Raw genomic sequence first — 24,165 nt, 5'->3', positions numbered from 1 at the left:
TTCCAAGTTCACACTCACTGAAGTCCCGAGGCGGACAAGACTCAATGTCCAGGACCTGATCCTCCCTTTTTACTCATAAATGGGCATCTCCCTATGTCCCCTCACCTGATTGGACCCCAATTCACTTACTTATCAAGAGAAAATTCGTGTTTTCTCTTCATGAGGATTTTTGGAGGTTGAAAACTCTGTTTTTCCACCATTTCTCTCCATTTCCAAGCTCTCCATAGCCATACCCAACTTGCTAGGGTGTTTTCCAAGCTTCCAAGAGTGTTTCCAAGTGCTAATCACTCTCCTACTCACTCCCAATGACTGAAATTCAGCAAAACAGCTCTCATTTTTGCTGTAATTTTTGGTCTTTTTGCTGAAAACCCTAATTTCAGCCTTCCTTTCTCAAGTTGAACCATAGGGGAAGCTTTCCCAGGGTTCCCTTTATCCTCTTGAAGACTTTTGTCACGAAGGATTGCGGCAAATCGAAGATATCAACACTTCTAAAGCTTCCAACGCGAATTCTTCTGCTTGCAACAACTTCTATGAAGACTGGTAAGCTAATTGGACAATGTGTTGTCATTACTTATTCAGTAGAAGGGCAGGACTCCTTGTTTAGCCGCCCTATGTAATATTTCTCTTGTCCTATGTGCTCTTGAAGATGTTGCTACCTTGCTTGGTAGAACATAGAGCCAATGGTTGAGAATATGGGCACTGAAGTCGGGCCGGGCATCAAGGCAGCTCCTTGGTGATCTACATCGACATACCATTGTTTTCTAAATGCTGAATTTCATATGCATTGGCATGGAGGATTTGGCAATGGATGCCCGTGAAGCTATGTATTGAATTTCTCCAATAGTAATACAATTTACTCAAGGGAGGGGTCGGCCGTTCCGGCTCATTGTGTGTCTCTTGTCAATTCAGCAATTTACTTCTTGTATATGAGCAAGTGTCCTTCAAATCTTAGTGTATTTAAGTGTATTGATTAGCATTGTGTTCAACCAAGTTACATTGGTATCAGAGGATACGGTTCTCTTTCACTTCTATCGTGAGAGACGATCACCGTGAACACTAGCTATCTCTACACTTATAACTTTATGGACAGCCATACAATGAATGTTGGAGATGCTAATACAAGAGGCAGGGACAATGAAATGCATGCCTCCAATGCTTTACAGGATGAGCAAACTCATGTGGTGCACAATAGGGAACATGAATATGTGGGACAGCCGTCCCGTGGCAAAGAGAAGATGCAAGAAGAAGAGTCCATAGTCTTGAGGGCTGAACTTACTCGTATGCAGGCTCTTCTCCATGCACAACAAGAAGAATTGAATCTCTATCGCCGTGAGGATCCATTGGTACATGATCGTTTGAAGGCCAAGAAAGCTGAATCTTATATGGATCATGCAATGGCAATGATTGCTCAAGAGTTACACATGCAACCGAGGGATGTAGCACGTGCATACTTGGCTCGTACCGACGATGCCTATGCAGAAAAGGCAACCATTCCACATGTCTTGGAATCCCCAGTGGTGCCCGAACAAGAACTCATGTCTAAGAGGATAAATCTCCATGCTATGGGAGAGGAACAATCAGTGACTTTACGCCATGCAGGAATACCTTATGTAGTCCGTGAAGGATACAATGTTTATGGTAGTGGTCAAAATGTATGTCAAATGCCGTTGCCGGCTGAAAATGTACATGCACAACACATGCAACATGGGCTGTGGGGGTATTCCGCGTATCTCTCATGCCACTCATGCCTTCGAGTGTGCTCGTGAGGGAGAAGTTACGGCTGAAAATGTATCAATGCATGTTGAGGGGCCAGCCATGCCTCATGCTTACAGGGCACATGTATCTATGCCTTATGCATCATCTTTTGGTCCAAAAATGATGCCAGCCATAGGGGCTGTCCCAATGGACAAACATGGGGGAAAACATGTTGAGATGCACACACATGCATCAAAGTCTCGTGACTTCAAATTCGGAGACAAATCTGTGAAGTTTGACACATATCATGGGGAATATGATGCATCAAAGGCACTTGCTTTTATTCCATGATCCGGCATGTAAGCATGTTCATGAAAGGCACTGCTGCCCACTGGTGGCTCACGGAGAAGCTCTCACCGAATCCTGTTAGATCATGGGAAGAGTTCAAGGAGAGGTTCTATGCTCAATTCTTGCCTCCCAATGCATTGAATGAGATAACAATGAAGTGGGATTGGGTAAAGCAAAATGAGGGGGAATCGGTAAATGCATACGTGCAAAAGTTTTGGAAAGTGCTCTTGGAGGTGTCTCCATTTATGCATGTCACTGAGGCGGAAAGGAAGAGAAGGTTTCAATCGGGATTGCAATCCGTGTACAAAGCGGGATTACAAATGTATCCTGGTCATACCTTACACAAATTAATCGCCGCCGCCACCGCCACCGCCACCGCCAGCGAGCAATTGGAACTCAAATTGAGTCTATCCAATAAGGCTAAACCCTCATTTCAAGGCAAAGAGAGGGCTGTCCAAAACTTGCAAAATGATGGACAGCCACCTAAAAGGGACCAAAACCAAGCCAAATCAGGTCCAAAAGCTGAAAATAAGTTTGCTAAAAAGCGCCCTTATAAGCCGGCAAACTTTGGTCTTAGTGCTGAGAAGGAGGAGCAATATATGCGTGAAGGCAAATGCTTTACTTGTGGCAGCACTGAGCACATGGCAAGAGCATGCCCAAATAAGAAGAACAAAGCTGAAAATGCTAATGTACCGAAGCCTAATGTGCATATGGTTCCGGATGTGCAGGGCACGTTTCACATGATAGCAAAGATAGGGTTGTATGCAAAGCTTGGGGACAACTCAAAGATCAGCCCGCTTTGTTCATGTTTGATGATTGTGCAACAGAGAATTTCATATCCACTCAGATGGCAGCTGCTTTGGGTATTGAAGTGGAGGACATGGGTCCTTAAATTGAAGCAGGGGCTAAGTGCAGGTCATGCCTATTTTTGGCAAGTTGCGCATACACATTCAAGGCTATGTGGATCATGAGGATTTTCTTGTGGCGCCTTTGAATGGATGTGATGTATTGCTTGGAAAGCCTTGGCATATACTTATTGATCCGTGCAAGGCTTCTTACAAGACTAACAGGATCATCTTCATGCATAAAGGCCGAGAACATGTAATTGATGCTGATGAAGAGGGTGATACCATTCCCCTTGTATCTCATGTACAAATTAAGAAAGTAATGAAAAAGAGTATTTTTGCGTACTTGATTTTTGTACGAGATCCTGTTGAGGAAAATGATGTACATGTAAACACTCTTTGTAATGATAGGCTGAAATTTTTGCAAGAGCACAATGATTGTTTTGCTGATGAGTTACCACCTGTGCGACCGGAAGATCATCGCATTGATCTTGTGCCGGGTAGCTCACCACCTAATAGGCCAGCCTATCGTGTATGTGCATCCCAAAAAGAGGAGATCATGAAGCAAGTAAATGAGCTTCTTGAGAAGGGTTTGGTTCAGCCAAGCTCTTCCCCATATTGTTCACCCGTCCTCTTAGTTCAAAAGAAGGATGGATCCTTTCGTATGTGTGGATTATAGAGCTTTGAAGAAGCTTACCATCAAGAATCGGTTTCCGATTCCACGCATAGACGATATCCTTGACAAGTTGGATGGATCGGCATGCTTTAGCCGAATTGATCTCAAGAGTGGATATCATCAAGTGCGTGTAGTGCCTGAGGATGTACACAAAACTGCTTTCAGGACAGCATTTGGGCTTTATGAGTATCTTGTTATGCCTTTTGGTCTTACAAATGTCCCGGCTACATTCAATAGAATGATGGACCGCATATTCTGTGGGTACAGGAAATTTACAGGTGTCTTCTTTGATGACATCCTAGTCTTCTCGAAGACCGAAGAAGAGCATAAAGCTCATTTGGCTATTGTTTTTGAAGAGCTCCATAAGCATAAACTCTTCATAAATGCAAAGAAGAGTGAGTTCTTCTTGTCAGAGATGCATTATCTTGGGCATATTGTGTCCAAAGATGGAGTGCGGATGGATCCTACAAAGATTGATGCAATTCGGAATTGGTCCGAATTGAGTTCGGTGCATGAGATCCGTAGTTTCCTTGGATTATGCTCTACCATCTCCATCATCACGGGTTTCTTCGATGAAAAAAAGCACATAGTAATCTGAAAAAACAGCAGTATGCATAAACAAAACAGCAAGCTTCTTGAACACATACCTTTCTTCGACCTCATCTTCTCTACCTACCGACTTACTCGTTCATGAGATACGCTCTGATACCACTGTCAAATCCCCAAAGGATCTCCTCGTAGAATGCTCTCGGTTCGAGACTCGAAACCTGCAAACAAACGAATAAACAAGAAGGGGGTGCAGACCTGACTCACCACCCAACCATGATAGCCGTGGGCAAGCCCACAGACTTGGCTGTCCCCATCTTCTCTACCTACCGACTTACTCGTTCATGAGATACGCTCCGATACCACTGTCAAATCCCCAAAGGATCTCCTCGTAGAACGCTCTCGGTTCGAGACTCGAAACCTGCAAACAAACGAATAAACAAGAAGGGGGTGCAGACCTGACTCACCACCCAACCATGATAGCCGTGGGTAAGCCCACAGACTTGGCTGTCCCCATCGAGCCACGAGCTGAGCTAACTAGGTTGACGTACTGAGCAATCTCTACCTCGTGACTTCCCATACCACCACGAAGCTACCCTTGTGGGCCTCGAGATTGCTGCCGGCCTCGGCTGCGTAAAGCAGGTGCACTAGATCCAGGCTCCAGACCATAGAGCTCTCACAAAACATGCAAGACTCTATATGACTAATGACTAACGTTGGCCGCCCTTTTATAGGCTCTTGGCCGGTTATCGGGCGTCCACACTTGGGCGCCCGCCCGTCCATACTTGGGTGCCCGCCTGTTAGTCTATCCCTAACTCAGCTCGCCAATCAGCCTGCCTAGCTCCAAGCTTCCCCAAACCTCGAAGCTAGTCTTGTGTGCGTGTAGCACACAGTAGATACACACTGTGCACATGACACCCTCCCATGGGTTGGCCCGACTATGTCCCATGGCCTTTATGGGCCCAAACATTGGCCTATGGGTTGCTTAAAGGTAGCCCATGTGTGGGGCCCACATAGACATAGTCTATTGTCCTGCACTTCCTACTTCTACATGAACCTATACGCAACTTCAGTGTTCTAGGAGCCTTTCAATGCTTGGAACACCACATATCATTCTAGAGGGTGACTCACAATAGGGACTGGCACTGCTCCATGTGGGGGACTTACACATCTAACCATGACCATGTATGGGACTTGGACACCTGACCCTGGACGCTTGTAGGAGATATGCACATTAGGAGTGGATATATATGTAAGTGTTACGGGTTAATAAGTGCTAGGCACACTAGAGTTTTTTTTGAGTCACTTATAGTTTGTTTATAACCTTAGACTCACTTGAGACACTTTGCAGTCTTTGGTTTGACCCCATTTGGGACATTGTATTTAGAAAGTTCTTTACACTTTTGCTAATGAATTACTGACGACTCCTACGTGAGAGTTTACCACTGCCAACCTCTTTGTATGCTTGACTACTGTTGTGAGTATCTTTGTGTGTCTACAAGCTCTCCATTTCTGCTCTTGTTGTCTTGCCCTGCACCAACATCTGGTATCAGAGCCAGGTTAAAGAGGAGGTTGACGAGCTAGTTGGTGACCTTGCGACTATCACACCTGCTTGGTCCTTTTGACCTGTAGTGCTGTGTTGATTGTGTGTGTACCAGGCGGTGTTGTACGCAGTGCTGTGACCAAACTAGTTGCAGCTTTGCTGTGTAGGTTGTCTAGCAAGAAGCACAAGCAGCAGTGGTGCTGTGCGCAAGGTAGCTCTAGCAGGCAGCGCACAAGCGAAGCAGGCACGGCAGCTACAGGCACTGTGTAGTAGCAGGTAGCTGGAGGTGCATAGGAAGCTTTGGACCAGGCGGTGCTGAGCTGTGCAACAAGCGCAGCAGGCAGGTGACGCAGGCGCACAGCAAAGAAAGCGACACACAAGTGAAGCAAGGAGCCGATGTGAAGGTGCAGGCAGAACACAACAGGCTAGCAGGTGGCATGACACGCAGCAGGTGTTGCAAAAGCGGCTGCAGCCGATGGCGGCGCTGAACAAACAGCAGCAGCAGTTGGCGGCATTGCACAGGTAGTAGCGGGCAGAACAGGCGTTGCACTAGGTGGAGTAGCGGTGTGGGCGGCTCAGGTCTGCACAAGGCGGAGCAGTGGCGGTTGTCGACTTAACTGGGCGCTGTTGTGGGGTGGCAGAGGGCGGCACAACCGGTGGCATGTGGCGGAATTGGGTGCTGCTGTGGTGGCAGAGGGTGGCACAACCTGCGGCAGGTGGCTGAAGTGGGCATTGCACGGGCGGCAGCACTAGGCAGCACAACCAAAGGCCTAGGGCTCTACACAAGTGGTGCTGATGGGAAGCGACGCACAAGACGTATCTCTGCACAAGAGGCTCTGACACTGAAGGGATCTATTGTGCAACAAAAACTCAAGTATCATCAAAGCAAGTCATCAGGTATACCATTTTGATAGTGTGTAGTTCTACATTCTTGTTACAGGTCTACATACTTGAAGGCACACAGCATAGTCTTGGGATATGTGCTGCAGTAGTCGTGTTTGCAGTTGTGCAGTGTGATTTTTGCATTGTTGATCAGTGATGGCTGAGGCAAAGGATGTATTTGGGGTGCTCACCCAAGAGGACAAGTTGGATGGAACCAACTACTCACTGTGGAGTTTTATGATTCGGACTGTGTTGGTAGTCAAAAGGCCGTGGGATACAGTTATGTAGATTTGCTAAACAAGCGTGGGACATTTTGGATAACACGTATCAAACTAGGAATGAAGCACGGGTTGCTTATCTCAAGAGACAGCTTGATATTCGTGAGATACATGAGGGAGGTTTAATGACAGAGCATCTCACCAAGGTCAAGGATTTGAGGGTTCAACTACTGAACATTGAAGAAGTCATACCAGGCAGGCAGCTTGTTACTAATACTTTGAATTCTTTGCCACCGTCTTATCTTGTTTTCATACATCTCTTAATCTCTCAATGAGAGGTGGTATAGATCCAGTGTCTTTTGATGAGCTTGTGGGCTTGCTCTTACAGAGGAGCAAACAAATCCTTTTTTAAAGGAAGGTAGGAAAAAGTCATCTCTTTGGTTTTTTCTATAGAGGGGCTTTGGTTGAGGGTCACAGGAGTACATCAAGGATACACCCATTGGAGTGGATACATAGACAGAGAGGAGGAGCCAAAAGTTGTGAGTTTTGATTGTAAAAGATATATAAATATATATATATATTGTGTGAGTTTATGATTATGGGAGAGAAGGGTTTGTAGAAGATGTTGTAGTTTATAGCTGAATTCGTGAGCTTAATGTTATCTTTCAGTCACTTCTTTTTTATTGTGAGAGTTTTAAGAGACACAGGGTCAGTGTAATCACTACAGCAAAGAAAGAGTTTTTTAAGTCTGTTTGGACCTTGTCCTATTTATCCTGCTTACCAGTTGATGAGTACTTTAGCTTCTCTAAGAATCTTTCTGTTTCATGCTGGATATTATCTCTAAGTTGTCAAGAATGCCATGCTTGGGTGAGTAGCATGTTGGTTATTGAATTTCTAAGAGACAGGAGCTATTGGGTAAGGGAGGACCTAGCTGCCTATGGTTTTTGTTGGTTGTCTTTATGAGTGGAGTCAGTTGAAAGGAAAGAGCAGAGTAATTCAGCGTGAGAAGAGGGTCTAGAGAGAGGAAATCTTGTAGTTGTCGAAGCAGAAAGCATTCAGATCAGAAGGTATCAAGGGTCAACCATACTCATGGTGGTGAACAAGCTTTTTCCGTGAAAGACAAAAGGAAGTCCAAGGTCGACTCCAAGAAATCATCTTCTAAGGGTGATACTTCAGCCAAGGGTATTAAAGTGCAATACTTTCTGGTGTGCTTTTTTTCTACATGTGGCTCTGCCTAGCTGATAGCTACCTGCAGCACTGTACTGTCTGTGCAATTGTCCCTGTACAGACTGTGCACTTGCGCCTTGTCAACTGCTGTGCGTACCTGCCACATCAGCAAATCGTTTCTGCAGAGTCTACACAGTCTACTCCTACAGTACAGTCAGTGTCTCATACATGCATGCTCATGTGCATTCATCCACGTATGGGCACACATATACTTATGTGCTAAAAAAGCAAAGCAACAGCCTAGATAAAAAGGCATCAACATACAAGTCGTCTCTCTTCTCTTCCTCCCTTGTTGGGACCTTACCCACGCTCATGCAGGCATGCAACTAACACCTTCATGGAAAGCGGGTCAGAAAGCTTACACACACACACACACACACTCTCTCTCTCTCTCTCTCTCTCTCTCCCCATTCTAGACAGCCCAATGGCGGAGATACTTGATCTAAGGAGAGGGCAACACTTCAACTGATCAGCATACATGGATCTACCTGATATACATTTTCCAGTATTTTCTACTCAGTATCATCTTGGAGTCTTACAATTCTGTTTTTATAACTGTAAGACAATCAGTTTATTGTACTTTTTAGTCTCATTTAGTTGTTCTCTTTGATGAGACACCAACTTCAGATGTACTCTCAGTTTTGGTCTCATAGGCCATTATGGCCTCTTAGAGACGTTAATATATCATTTCATTTCATTCTCTCTCTCTCTCTCTCTCTCTCTCTCATTTTCTGGGTTTTTTTATCCAGACATTGTATCAGATCCACCATGTTGTAACTTTTGGTCTCATAGGTCATTATGGCCTTTTGAAGACGTTAATATAACATTTCATTTCATTTCATTTCTCTCTCTCTCGACATGAAGTCGACTTACAGAATAGAGTGTTGTATTCAATTTCTTATATTGTCTATCTTGTGTCTTTTTGCAGGCTGGATATGTAGGGGAAGATGTTGAATCTATCTTGTACAAACTACTTACGGTAAAATCCCATGATACTGTGAGGCCTGTTTTTGCTTTTCGTATACCTTATATGCGTTTTGATGGCTGGTGTTTTAAACATTACTTCCATGCAGACTGTATAGAAGATTGTTGCATTATTTTTATTTTTTTTGTTCATTTTTTATACCATTTTTTTACAGGTTGCTGAATTCAATGTTCCAGCTGCGCAACAGGGCATTGTTTACATTGACGAGGTTGACAAGATAACAAAGAAGGTAGGTGTGTACCATTGCATATGATTTTCCCTTGCAAGGTAGTGGATGATATCCTCTGATCATGTGGGTAGTTATTTGTATTATTGATTCATCTAGGTGCTTGTTTAGGCTGATTGGAGTTCATTGTGTGATTACTATGGTTCATGCCCTAAACAAAAGCTACCACAAATGTTTATGCATGATGGCATTGGTTTGAAGCTTTGTGAATATACACTCTCTCATGATATCAAGACTGTAGTTTAATCTAAGTTTCCATTTGCATATGCTTTGCCCCTGAAATCCACACCTGTTCTTGCCCTGTTGAGACGTCTCTACACATTTGCTCTACGGTAAGTTCAAAGTGGGCCGATATGATGATTCCACATGCTGAACCGGCACAGCTTGCAGGTCCATCCAGAACGGTTTTGCCCATTTGGACCCCCTACCTGAGGGCAAGGGTTTTAGGGTAAAGTACATTCACCTCATACGTAGCCTGATACCAATCGCTACAAGCAGGTAGCCTATTGCCAATGTGCCAAACCTTCGAACCAATCTACAAACATTATGAGGCATTTGGGATGGTCAATTGTGGCTACTCCTCAGAATGGGTGCCTTACATACATGAGCTAGTTGCTGGTTGCCTGGCATTACAATGTGAGGATGATCAAGTTGATGGGTGTTAGCTGTTTGCAAAGTTTTGAGTTTAGTCAAGTTTGCAAGTTTGCGTTGTCAACTCGAAAAGAAAACACACAAGTACACTTTGCAATTTATTTCTCCGCATAAACTTTTATGGTTGTGAACTTGTTTCAGAAAATGTTTCTTTTTTTAAAGAATTCGTGTTGGATTTTTCCAAGCCTTCTTATGTGTTTTTTTTTTGGGGGGTATTTGTTAACGTTCAGGCAGAAAGCGTGAACATTAGCCGAGATGTGTCAGGAGAAGGTGTACAGCAGGCCCTACTGAAAATGCTGGAGGGCACTGTAAGTCTATGCATATGCTTCGTTTATGTTATGTCATTGATTTTCTTATGTAGATGTACACTGTCTGCTGCCCTAAACTAGAGTGACGGAAAACGTTGCTCTTTTGGAAGAGCTAGATCTACTTCTTTGCACCAGTAGGCTGTGGCTGATGGCTCGGGAAAAGCTTACCTAGAAAGACTAGGGGTTTACTCCTTATATAATTTGTAATAATTGTCTATTTTTCTTGTTGGATTAAATTGTCACCTTGCTTGCTAGCCCTTACGTGGGTGCCCTGTTTCCACTATTCACCTTCCATCTTGAGGCTGAGAACAGCTTGTCACTGGTGTGACATGCATTAACTCCAATACTGAGATGCACGTTTCATGCTAGGGCTGCTTGTTAGGGTTATGGTGTGTTATAGTAAGGCACCTATTTCGCAATGCCTAGGCTTTCAAGGGACAGAAGCTGCTATGAAGGCACGGCGCGTGCATAGAACGGTAATCCTAACAAAATATAGTGCAAGAGTGAATGCAACCAACTTAAACCAAAGCAAGTAGGGCTACCGTTTTGAGTTTTAAAGATACAACCCTCCACTACAATCAATACAGTTAGGGTTAGTATGTGCGGCAGGAATGTGCCTATTTTGCAAGGCCTAATTTAGTAAGAGGGATAGAAGAAGCTATGAGGGGTAGGCATGTGCATAGAACGGGTAGTCCTAGGCTGCCTCTTAAAATAACGCAAAGTATGAATGCAAGTAATGCATCCAACTCAAATTAAAGTGAGTAGGCCTACCATATTGAGTTTTAAAAATAGAACCCCTTGCTCATTCTTTTCACGTGCACCCTACACTCGGGTGCCACATGGTGTATTAATCACCATTATGTGCCAGTTTTGGGTTAGTGATGAGCATTGTGCCCTGTTGTCGGCCGTAGTGAGGCCTAGTCAAGGGACATGTCATCGAGTCACCATCTGGGCATCTGGGTCGACTTGGATAGGTCCAAGATGTCTTTTCTCGTGCGTGAACCCCACATAGTTTTGTAGCCCATTGGGAGTTGAGGTGTGTGCATATGTGCTGGTAGCTTAGTAGGCCAAGTGGACGCTGGACATCAAGTGTCATTCATTTGCATCCGTTAATCCTGATGCTCATGGACGTGATTATATTTCCTAGCAAGTATATGGGCAGATTTGGACCTTATTTTGAGGCCCTACAGGTGCCGAGAAGTGCGCGGAACATGCGTCCATGGATAGGACACATTTTGGGCATAGTTGGAGGCCAAATATGACTTGTTGGACATTATTATGTAGGTCAAAAAGGCAAAACCAACTCGAACACGACTTTCCATCCTATCCCTATATAAATTAATTGCGGCCTCTTGCAACAAACTGCTGATCTCTCTAAGGCATGTGTCCAAAGCGCCTGCGGCTGAGCCAGTGAGGAAATCCAAACTCTCCAAATCTCCTCAATCCTGTTGCAAATCTCGGAATCCTGTATGAGCTTATCTGAGATCCGGGTGTTCAACTGTCTGTCATGCCTCCATGGGTCCTCCCGGGTTGGGGGAGGCGGAGGAGCAGGAGGAAAGGGGGGGGGGGGGGGGGGGGGGGGGGTTTGGGGGTTGAGAGGCTGGGCCTGCCGGGGACTCTGTTGGGTCAGAGGGCCTCGCGGGAACCTGGAGGCCTGGCATGGGATCTAACGGTCTCCAGAAAGGGGGGGCAGGCGCCAGGCCCGTGAAGTGACTTTTTTTTTGGGGGAGGGGGGGGGGCATCATGGTTGGGGGCTTCTGTGAATCGTGAAAAGTGCTCATAATGGTTCTCTGACATAACCATATTTTCTTGGGGCCCATTAGCACCGCTCTGCCTTGGAAATCCGATGGTGCTTCTGCCTTGAATTGTGGCCTGCAATTCTCCTGCACTAGGGTTCTCTGGGGCCAGAGCCTGATGCTCTGAATCATGGGGGCGGTGATCCCCCCTCCTCCCCGATGAGGAGCTTTGGGAGGGTGCGGGGGCGGCCACTGGTGGTGCTCTCTTGGACTGACGGTGGGGACAAGATCTAGCCAGGTGTCCCATCTGATGGCAAATGAAGCACTGGCGCAGGCTATAGTGGGGAGGGGGGACTGACAGAAGCAGGGTGGAAAGAAGCGCAGGGTGCTGATGGAGGCTGAAGCGATGGCCAGGTGGCAGCAGGGGATGTATGGTGAGAGGAGGAGGGGGTGCGCGCTGGCGGAGGCGAGGGGATGGGGAAGGCGCATGAATACAGGCAAGGGGGGGCTCCAGCTTAAGTGCGCAGTTTGTGGAAATTTCTCTTTGTTTTATAACGTTGGTATAGAGTTTAAGAGTTTGTTTCTTATTGGTTCATGAGTGTGATGCATACCTATCATCCCAGATGTGGGGTTTCCAATTCAACATGTCAAATCCCAATCATTTATGATTCATCATAAATGACGACGGAGGTGATGAGGTAGCATACTGTATGCAGGCAAGCTGTGTGGGAATGAAGTCACACCTATTTAGACCGCTCACAAGTCTAGCTAGAGCATGTTTATCATAATAGCAGCGTTGGATGTGTAGTAAATGGAATGAGTAGACTTGTAGTAGCAGACGAGGTTCTTGTCTCTAGAGGAAATTCGAGTAGTAGATCAGAACTACATCTATTTTGCGGGTGCATCTAGGATTGAATAGAGCACCAGGTTCACTATGGGTCAAAATTCAGCAGGAATGGACTTACCATTAGATGGCGGACTTCAAGGTTCATGTGTTTTCTGGGTGTTTGGACCTGAGACATTCAGAGCCCAATGTCAGTGGTAACTCCCGCAGCAGAGATTTAGGAAACCTTATTTATTGGTGGGTGAGGTGGGTATAAGACTAGAAGATCAAGAACTATAAGCCTTGTGAGCAGACTCTTACGCAGTCAAGAGAGCACTCCTGTCTGTTAAGTTTGGACTTGCCATTGGTGTATGATATTTCCTTCTTCTTGTGAGATTAAGGTTGTCAATGTTTTACCTTGACCAAGATCTTGGTATAACTTGGCAGATTGTGAATGTCCCAGAGAAAGGTGTACGCAAGCATCCAAGAGGAGACTACATACAGGCAGGCACCTCTCTCTCTCTCTCTCTCTCTCCCCCCCGCCCCTCCCCCCCCCCCCCCCTCCCGGGGCGCTATGGTGCGTGTGCACTCACATTCTCTGATCCACGCACTTGGGAAGTGTGAGATAAGAACTTGGAAGGCATGGATGTGTGTATATTTAGTTTCTCTATATCTTTGTGATGCAGGTAGATACAAAAGACATTCTTTTTATTTGTGGAGGGGCTTTCATTGATCTTGAAAAGACTATTGCCGAAAGGTTAACCATTCGACGTTTATGGTGTCTTTAAAGTTTTGCACTTAAATTGTTGTTGGACAAGGCTTGAATGCTTTACCTTGTCAACAGGAGGCAAGCATCGTCAATCGGTTTTGGAGCTCCTGTGCGTGCTAATATGAGGACATATGGTCTCACAGATGCTGCAGTCACCTCATCCTTACTGGAGTTGGTGAGCTTTCTTCTTTTCTTTGTAGGGTAGTGGTTATGTGTGAGTGTGTGTGTGTGTGTGCATGCGGGTGCAAGCGCACGTCCGTGCTTATATGCTTATATTTATATTAATTTAGCATGTCAGCAAGAGTGCTGGAGCTCCCCCGTTAGCAACCTGCGCATCCTCCTCCCCCCTCTGCTGTCACCGTCGCCTGCCCTCCCGCCTTCGCTAGTGCCATCCCCCTCCTTGCCTCCGCCTCCCTTCTGCATCCACCCCTCCCGTGCTCTGCTCTCCACCCCTGCGCAGTCCGCCTGTCGCTTCACCACCCCCAGCCCTCCTGTATGTGTGCTTTCCTCCTCTGTTTTTTCCTCAGCATTGGTGCCCCTGCCTCATCTTTGTGCTGCCGGCTTCCCTCCTTCGTGGCCCCTGCCTCATTCTGCCTGTGCACCTTCTTTGCACTCGCATTCGCTCTCCTCCTCAGTGTTGTCCGCCTCGTCTTGCCTCTTTGAGAGATCCTCTGCTTGCCCTTCCTCTACCCTAGCCTTCTCTTCCGTCCGTTGGCTCCCTCTTCTCCCGCATCTTCTCAACATAGGTGTTGCACTTGGGTTGTTTTTCTCTCGGCAAGAGTCGGCTTTTCTGGTCCTTATCCCTTTAGGAGTACTACATGGCAATTGCTCCGTCATCCGTGGCCAAGGCTGTGCCCCCTTGCCATTTTTCCGAAGGGGACCTCTGGCTCTTGGCTTCTACAGCCTCCCTCGCGGCTTCTTCCCTGGTTTGCAAGATCATAGAGAGTGGCCCTGCGGGGCAGACTGATTCGGGACTTGCTCTAGGCAGCTGTCATTGGCGAGCATTCCAAAATCACGCATATGCATTTTCTTGGGCTTGGCTACTCTCAGGTGAAGTTTGACTCACCCGTAGTGGCAAATTGAGTGATGCAGCAGAGCCCCATCGTGATACGCAATGCTTAGGTGTTTTTCACTGGATGGCACCACAGCTTCAACCGTACATCTGACCTCCTTGCAGGTGTTTTCGGCTTCCCAGTTATGGTCTGCTTCCTGCAGCCTTAGGAATGAGTATCACCCTCTCTTCGTTTGATTGGACAGATGTTCGGGCAGGTACTGGAGTCCCCCCAGACTAACAGCTTAGTGGTAGCCAGGGCAGCTGGGATTCCCTCCATCAGATTTGCATAGCCTGCCCTGTAGTTTATCGTACTTCCCAGCCTGCAGGAGGGCCTGCTGCTCGGGAACCGGGTGATCAGATATGATTAACTGGGACTACACATACAGGATACGTGGATCACAACACACGAGCCCCCACGCACACAAACAGCAGTACTACACTGATACTTCATGAGGCTGGTTTCATACCGAGGGCCAGATACCTTGACATATACATGTCACATGCCATGTGGATTGCAGTGGGCCAGTTGCGGGTGTCTTCGCACCGCCTGAGGATAGAGACAGGGAGAGCCATGTAGATACCTTATGAGGAGAGGATATGCACTATATGCTAGAGGGAGCTCCAGTTAGAGGAGCACTTCATGTAGACATCTATGTCATGGCAGTGATGGGTGAACCAGCTGGGGCACTTTTTACCCTCCATAAGAGAGGTTTTTTTCCCCGTGCACTCTAGGTGTGAACCCACCCTTATTTCATTATAGGGTTCATCTTATATTGTACTTTTGGCACTTATCATGTAATCTATAACATTACTTTGTGTGTCTCTCCTTGTACTCTGACGACTATACTTCTTTGTGTGTGTGTGTGTGTGTGTGTGTGTGGATTTTTGTGCTTGGTTGCAGCTTCTCTCCAACATTTGGTATCAGAGCCTTATGCTCTGTGATTCTAGGGACTCACATCTGCAGTAGCAACTCACCTGGAGCAGCTTGTTTTTTTATGTAGTGGCAGTTTGCAGCTTCAACCACCTTCTCTTCCTACCTTGGTCTCTTCAGAAGACCCCTTGGGGTGCCGAAAGGCCTTATAGGCCTTGCAAGGAGTCAAAGCTCCATTGGAGCTAGGAGAAGCAGGATAAATAGCTGCCAGTCTACAAGTCAGCCCGGCCATCTTCCATAGCCCGCTCTAGCAATCCGCGTACACACAAACTCGTTGGCGGCAGTCCACTTAACCATCCCCCTTTTCAATTTTTCGATTTGGGTATTTGCGCAAAGTGCCGCCCAATTTGTGGTGGTTCAGCCCCATTGCCGCCCGCCGTCACCCAGCTCAGTTGGCGGCATCACCATTGCAGTCCCATTTTGAAAAAAAAATATATTTTTTCACCGTGTTCCTTGTCTCTTCCCGAGTTTCCCAAGGCAAAAATCGTTCAAATCGGAGTTTGTTTGGGCCTCCAAAACACCTCTACAAATTTTCAGTTTGTTCCAAAACAGAGCTGAACCGAGCATAGGGGTGCGTGCGGGAGTCTTCAAGCTACTCATGAGTGGTACTGGCTTCGAAGTACATTAACCGCTTGCAGAAATTACAAAAAGTAATCTCTATCCCAACTCTTTTCAATACTTTTGCAGGTCTTCAGAGAGCTACTTGTAGTGTTTTACATCGCGATCAGTAGCATACTTGGAGTATTTTGGTGGTTTTGCATCACTTGCATTCAGTTGGGTATAGAGAGTGCACAAATAGCAAATTGCCAAAAAAAGCTTTGCCTAGAGTCTAAGCTCGGATACCATGAAAGAAAATACAATAGCAGAAGTAGAATCTTCACAATACAAAACATTGAATTGCGAAAAGAAGTGGAGAGTATCAATATTAGTGCTTGCAATTTTTGATTGCAAACTGATGGTTGACCACCCACTCATATGCTTTGGGTAAGGAGCTTTGATGGCCAGACTTTGGAAAAAGGATGTCTTGCTTACAAGTTACAAGAGCGCTTGGACACATTGAACTCGATGATCCACGAAGGCTACCAAACTACTCTAGATTGCGGGCTGAAATCTGGGACAAGAGGAAATCCTTCCAAGGCTCACCACCGGGTTGGAGTCCTCTGACAATCGACTTGCCCAACAGGGCACGACTCTGTATAGCTGGATCAATGAGATATAGGCCCCCTCTGCTACGTGGCTGAATGATCACTCTCCATGCCACCTTGACGTGGTTGGCCTTCCATCACTTCCGGCCCACAAGAAGTTCCAGATCAAATGCTGTATCTGGCCAATACAAGCCCGAGAAAAGGTCTAGCACGAGGTGATGTACCACATGGTGGCAAGCAGTACCTGGTTCACCACCACCACTCTACCTGCAAGGGATAGCCTCGCTGAGCTCCAGTATAGAAGCTTCTTCCGAATACTTAGAAGAAGCGGAGCAAGCCGCTGCTTGGGAGAGATATCAATGCCAACTTGGCAGCCGAGGTATCGGACTGGAGTGCCCCTCGAGATCCACTGGAAAGCCTCAACTGGTCACCAAGTCGGGGTGGGTGCTGAGCCTACCCAAAAACTACACGACTTGTGCCAGTTGATCTGTGCTCTTGATGCACGACAAAAAATCTCTATCGCCTCCGTGAATCTCTGGAGATTCCCAACATCTCCGGCAAGGTAGGCTTTAGTACTGCTCTCCTCCTGCGTGCGAAAGGGAAGGCGCAATCCGTGAAGTCCGATCTCCTGGGCGGAGAGAAAACTACTCATGGTCTCGGCGACAAATAGAAAGAGGTACAATGCCAGAGGACAGTCCCGCCGAACCGAGCGGGAAAGGGGGAATTTGTCGCCTCGGGCTCCGTGAATGAGAACCTGGTTGTGAGATGCTCAATAAAGTCCTGAGACTCCGTGAATCCACTCCATGGGGAATGCCATCCGGCTCATAGTGCCCTCTAGAAAGCTCCAATCCACCCTATCATAAGCTTTCTCAAAGTCAAGGAGTAGCACAATGAGGTCTTGCTATCGCATCCTGGCCGAAGCTGTCGCCTCCCAAAAGGTAAAGATGTTCACTCCGATCCTGAACAAAGCCAGTCTGAGTGTCATGGATCAAGTATGGGAGGGAAGGCTGAAGTCGCCTGCAGATGGCCTTGGTTAAAATCTTGTAGGCCGTCCCTAGAAGGGTGATGGGTCTCCACTGCCGGATCTCCAATCTATCACCACCCTCCTTGGGAATCAAATGTATCAAGCCGTCTGTGAGCCTCTTTGGCATGGCACCTGTGAGCATAATCTCATTGAAGGCAACGCGAAGGCCGCCTTCCATGAGGTCCCAATGGCAAAGAAAGAAAGAAGCAAGAAGCCCATCCGCCCCCGGGCATTTGCCCCTGGGTAATGCCTTCACCGCCTGAGCCAGCTCCTTTGCAGCGAAAGGGGTCAATAAGAAAGACCGAAGGGAGGGGGGAACCACCTCTCTCGTGTGTCTCTAGACTCTCTCGTGCGCATCCGTCACTTGCGGCGATAATGGGGCACCAGTGAGAAGAGACTGGAAGAAATCCGTGGCGATGGCTCTCACCTGCGGGGGATCGGAAACAATAACTCCATCTTGGCCATGTAGCCTGTGAATACCGTCTCTCCTCCTGCGAGGGCCGGCTATCTCAAAGAAGTCCCCAGTAACTCTGTCACTGGCTTGAGTCTAGAATGAGGCCCTGGCATGGTATTGATACTCCACCCTCCTCTCCTCAATGGACCGAATCTCCGTGCAGGCCAGCTGCGATCTGACTCTCAATCCACGGGCTGTGCGGGGAACTCTCCTGAAGATGCTGTAAATAGGCTAGGCCCCTCCTTAGACTCCTCTCTTGCTCTTGAAATCCCTCTAATCTTCTATGGGCTGCCTCTTGTAAGAAAATATTGACCTCCTCAAGGCCCTCCTCCAGAGTGCACGCTGCAGATCCTGAGGAAAAGTCTAGACCCACCCATATCTGCTCAATCCGGCTACAAATCTCGGGGTCCTGAATGAGGCTGTCTGGAATCTTGGAGCTCGCATGTCTGTCATGCCTCCATGGGTCCTCTAGGGACATAATATCTGGGGCATGATCTGAAAATGTAGTGCCTTCCTGAATACCAACCATGCCTCCACGGCTGCAAGCCCACTCGTCAACATAAAACCTGTCCAGCTAAGAGAGGTTGGGGCCAGTGCTCCGCCTATCCGATCGAGAAAAGCTAAGACTCCTAGGGCTGCGCCCAAACTGTGGAAGATGCCAAGGGTCCTGTCCCCTAAGAATCAGTATCATCTCCTCCCATGCAGAGTACTCCACGCATGAGACAGTGGCCGTGCCACCTCCAACTCTGTTCTCTGTTGCCTCTATCATGTTGAAGTCACTACCCATGCACCAAAAATCAGCATGGGAAAGGGCTTGTCGGACAATGCTCCAAAAGATAGCTCTACCTGCAGCCGCATTTGGGGCATAAATGTTGAGGAAACCAACGCTATCCTCTCCAATCAGAATGGTAACCCACTGAGCATGTCCTGGAAATGACTCCTGATCTTGTCACAGATGGCAGAAGCTTCTCGCTGAGAGAGAGAGACACTGCTCCCTGCGTCCCTGAAGGGCCGAAGGATGGAGATCAAAAAGTATGACTCTTGCCTGATAGAATCTTCCCGCAACGGCGGGTACGCCCCTCAGAAAGATGGTGCTCCTGAAGGAAAAGAATATCGATAGATCCCCCCACCATAGTTCGATGCAGCTCTCCTCTAAGGACGCCTCGTCTCTGAAAGCATTGAGGACCCCCTAAGCCCTGAATGTTCTATGAGACAATCGTCATGTCAATCTCTGTGTGAGGTGGAACTACCGGTACTGCCCTCCACTTGAAGAGTCTTGGGCGTGGGCTTAGACAGGGAATAGTCACAATCTGTCCTGGTGCGAAGTCGCGCCAAGTGGGCGTGGATCCTGCCTTCCATGTTGTCACATGCACTCTGCACTGTAGTGCATGGTGACAAGCTGGCTCATCATCATCAGTGCAACATTGTACAGTATGAGTTGCTTTTAGGATGATATTTGTCATACGCCATGACCCCATTGTAATCCTCAGTCTTGGATAAGTCAGGCACGAGCTACGTAGATCATTCTCAGCCTTAGACAGTCAGTTAGTCAGTCCAAGTCCCTTGACCCACTTGAAGAGATGCATTCATGCATGTAGAGTCCGTAGAAGCCTTAGAGTTTGCATTAGGACATGTGTGCATTTATGCATTTATGCATGCAGGGCAGCTAGACCATTGCAAAAGCCTTTAGATATCATCTAGCAGCCATCAGAATTTATCCAGTATTATTCCCATATTTTACAGCTTTATTGGGCATTTTTTACATCATTTATATATTTTATTTGGACAAGTGCAGTCGGCCAGCCCTGTAGCCAGCCGACCAGCACCCCTTGCCCATATAAATAGCCCAGCATACCATCCATTTATTCATTCATATCTCATTCAGCCTTGAAGCACTCAATGCTTGGAGCCAGCACAAGGAGCATAAAGCGATTGCAGAATTCATTACTTCATCCCTTAGTGTTTTCCTCATCAGCATCTAGGAGCATCAACGCTTGAGCAATTCAGCCTCTATGCAGTAAAACGCAGCATCTACAGCATTCAGCCTTCAGTCCCCTTGCGTTTTCAGCATACATACAGTTTTCAGCATTCATATCTTCATCGTTTTGCTACAGCCACTTGGTGAAGGTAAAACTCAGCATTCATATTCATTTACAGCATTCATACATAGCCTAGAACAGTCCCGAATAGCCCCTATCTCAGCCTTAGATTTGTAGCCCTTGCTCATTCCATTGGGAAGAGTGCATAGGCTCGAGATTGGACATCATTGGTGTTTCTATAGCCGTGTATAGTTCAGCCCGACTCTTGGTCTTCCAAGATCTTGCGTTTGGCTTATTGTCAGTCCACCGTCAGTCTCTTCAAAGATAATAAAGCAAATACTATTCCGGTAACGGGATAGGGGGCCCTTCAGTGAGTAATTCGGGACCCCATACGGTGAACAGTTTCCATCTCTCTCTCTCTCTAGTACCTTACTTTTCCTCATAGTTGTTGTTTCAGTTTCAGTTAGTTGTTTAGTTGTTTTAGCTTTTCTTACACATACATTGTATCAGATCCACCAATTGTTGTAACGTTTTTGGTCTCATAGGTCATTTTGGCCTTCTGAAGACGTTAATATATCACTCTCTCTCTCTCTCTCTCTCTTAAAGTTTGAAGTCTTAAAGTGGATTGCTAAACTCGTGAAACTCAGGATACAGAAGATGGTTTGAGCATTTGTGTGACAGGATCCTCAATTACGAATACTTCCACTGCATGTTACATTGGTATCAGATTGAGCTTATCCACACACACCGTATCCTAGCGTGAGGTGATCAGATTGCGTTCCGGCATGACCACCGAGTTCAACATCATGTCTACATATGAGAGTACCCATCAACCAGAAGAAGTCTCCCTCGAAGGAGACCTTACTCTTCCGACTACAGCAGACACCATAGCTCTACTCAGAGCTCAGAACCAGCTTCTCATGGAGCGTCTCCAACTCTTGGAGGCAACAGTAGCATGTCCTCCTTCTCCTCCAGCAACCGCGGACTACATCTCCCTCGTCTTTCAGATCATAGTTGTCAGGTACGATAGCGTACGGTTCGTACGATATGATACAGTACGGGAACATACGGTACGATATAATTTTTTTTCTTATCGTACAATAAAATACGGTGTTTTAAAAAAGTACTTATAAACTTAGCTATTTCCAAGTCTAGATATGGAGTATTTTAGAAAGGAGGGAAGCATCATAGTACAGAGGAAGTTGAAACAGCCATAGACAAGCAAAACAAAGACCATTATCTTCCATTTTTTTTTTGAAAAAAAGTTTATTTTTGGAAAAAAAATTTCGAGAAAAAATATTTTTTGAAAAAGTCTGCACAAGTATGTACGGTATGGTACCATACGGTATTCCGTACGATAAGCCGTCGTACGTCGACGGAAACAACCTTGTTTCAGATGGAACAACAAAGAAGAGAAGACGAGGCCAGACGGAGAGAAGAAAAAGCAGAAGCAGAAGCAGAAGCAAGAAAACAACAAGAAAAAGTAGATAGACGGGACTACGAGGAAGCCCAATGCAGGATCGAAGAAGACCGGTGTCAGGTTAAACTCGTCGCTCGGGAGCACCAACAAGAGCTCGATCGAGAACGTATGTTACTTGAGCACCAAAGGGAAAAGGAGGCCATGCATCTTAGATACCAACACCTCTCTTCAGCTTCCCTAGCCTCAGGTGCCACCAGCCAGCAGTCCACTGCATTGACTACGGTCATTCGAAGTCAACCAAATTTTAGTAAGTATGATGGTAAGTGTGATCATTTAGCAGTTAATCAGTTCATTCATCAATTTATTGCTCATTTTCCATTAGCTAGAGTCACAGATCCTCAGGATGGAGTCCACGTAGCGGCTCCCCACCTTACAGGTGAGGCGGTCACTTAGTGGCAGCATTGGTCTAATCGTCATACAGACCAGACCACAGGTGTCACAGCTTTGAGCTGGGATACGTTTGTTCATGACCTGAAGACCAGATTTCTCCCGCCCCAGTATATGACTAGCCTGACAGATGAGTTCTATGGACTCAGACAGAATGGGTCTCCAGTGCTTCAGTTTTCCGGAAAGGTTATTACTTTAGCATAGCAGTTAGGGCTATCTGCGTAGGCCAAGATGGAGCAATTCATTCGTGGATTGGATCCCAACATCCGGTTCACAGTTAGTAACTTTGAACCCGGTACATATGACCGGGCTTTGACTCTCGCTCAAAATGAAGAAATGAAGATGAACGGAGGCAAGCCCAAGCAGTCATCCCGATCCAGTACCAAATCCCAACAACAATCTGTTGCACAGCGAGGGAAAGGTAATGCATCTTCTAAAGATGTTAGAAGGAGGGCAGTAATAGCTCCAGTTCAGGGAGTAAGAAGGATAAAGAATCTAAGCCTAAGAAAATCCCCGATGAAAAGGCTAAGGTAGGCATTATTGGAGGTTATCTTCCTCCAGAGGAGCAAAAGAAATACAAATCAGAAAACAGATGTTTTTTTTGTCACATCATAGGGCATGGTAAGAACGATTGCCAAAAATGGCAAGCGGAACAAGTTGTCAAAGCACATTCTGCCACAGTTGCCACAACATCCCTAGCTCCTCCAGCCCCGCCTACTCTACCACCAATGCAGTTTAGCTTTTACCTTCTATGCATCCTATGCCATCCGTGGTATTAGATGCTAAGTAGGAGAGTGAGAGCGACGCTACATAGAAAAGCCTCATCCGAGCTTATGGCTTTGCCAGGGGTCGATAGTTTGTAGTCCTATTCGACATGGGCAGTTCTAAAGACGCCATCTCTCCCTAGTTGGCTAACAAGATGAGCTGCACATTAGTACCCTATAATCTGGATGTGGATGGGTTCACACCTGGTCTCCGCACCCACATATCCCAGAAGGCACAACAGTTTGCCTTTGAAGTTCAGAAGGCCTCATTCCAACGAGATTTCATTATCTCGCCTCTTTTGGGGTGTGACATGATCTTAGGAATCCAGCGGTTTTGCCAATATAAGCCTAGTCCTGATTGGGGGCAAGACACTTTTACTATCTGTAAAGGTTTTTTTGAGTCCGTCATGATTCGTGGGGATAGAAGCATTCTCGGCATCCCATTGATTTCGCATCTCTATGCCCGACGAGCTATCCGCAAGGGAGCAGAAGAAGCACTACTTTATGTTCGTGCTCAAACAGCCTCTATCTCATCGGTAGCATCCATCTCACCTTCAGTCCCATAGTTTGTGGACCTCTTATCAAGACATCAAGACATTATGCTTAGGGGCGATCTTCTTCCCAGTCTCCCTCCATCGCATCTTGAGGACCATCATATTATATATATGCACTCATCCCAATGGAATGTAGGAAGGCTGCAAATCTGAGGCTGAGATATGGGCCGTTTGGGACTGTTTCTAGGCTATGTATGAATGTTGTAAATGAATGAATGCGTGCGTTTTACCTTCAGCGGATGGCTGTAGCATTCTGCAATGGTCTAGATGGCCTAAATGCATATGGGATGAATGCTATGCAAAAATGCACACATGTCCTAATGCAAACTCTAAGGCTTCTATGACATCTACATGCATGAATGATTCTCTCAAAGTGGGTTAAGAGACTTTAACTGACCGACTCACTAAGGTGGAGGAATGACCTACGTAGCTCGTGCCTGACATATCTTGGACTGAGGATTACAATGGGGTCACGGCGTATGACAAATATCAAATCCTAAAGGGTTCTAATATTGTACAATGTTGCAGTGATGATGAGCCATCTTATCACCATGCACTATAGTGCAGAGTGCATGTGACATGAGTGTACAACTTTTATGCAGTCACGTGGTATTTCTCATCAGTATGGTGTGGTTGAGCGTCGTAATGTACACTTACGGAAATGGCGAGATGTATGCTTAAAAGCAAGGATTTGCCATCCAGATTTTGGCTTGAAGCGGTCATGTGCTTCAACTAGGCATTGAGCCGTTGAGGCTTGGAATGGCAGAATCCCTGTAGTCACTTATATGCGTGTTTTTGGATGTCTGCATGTACCAGCACAACAAAGACAAACTTGAAGCAAAGACATTGAAATGT

The 24,165-nt window shown here is 46.5% G+C and overlaps 1 protein-coding gene across 6 annotated transcripts in view; it reads left to right on the top strand.

Moving 5' to 3' along the window:
- The window catches only part of LOC147610625 (CLP protease regulatory subunit CLPX1, mitochondrial-like), an 82,307-nt gene that overhangs the window by 18,506 nt on the left and 39,636 nt on the right, over positions 1–24,165 (top strand). For all 6 annotated transcript variants that reach the window (XM_086786122.1, XM_086786125.1, XM_086786124.1 and 3 more), the window contains 6 exons: positions 8,909–8,959; positions 9,120–9,194; positions 10,073–10,150; positions 13,157–13,213; positions 13,396–13,466; positions 13,554–13,653. In XM_086786122.1, the coding sequence (XP_086642248.1) occupies positions 8,909–8,959; positions 9,120–9,194; positions 10,073–10,150; positions 13,157–13,213; positions 13,396–13,466; positions 13,554–13,653 (432 nt within the window). The remainder of the gene's footprint in view (positions 1–8,908; positions 8,960–9,119; positions 9,195–10,072; positions 10,151–13,156; positions 13,214–13,395; positions 13,467–13,553; positions 13,654–24,165) is intronic.

This window comes from Cibotium barometz, chromosome 49 (genome assembly GCF_041138505.1).
Source record: "Cibotium barometz isolate CiBa-2024 chromosome 49, ASM4113850v1, whole genome shotgun sequence".
Taxonomy (NCBI): domain Eukaryota; kingdom Viridiplantae; phylum Streptophyta; class Polypodiopsida; order Cyatheales; family Cibotiaceae; genus Cibotium; species Cibotium barometz.
The sequence above is the reverse complement of the archived record's forward strand: the minus strand, read 5'-3'. Positions and strand labels throughout refer to the sequence as shown.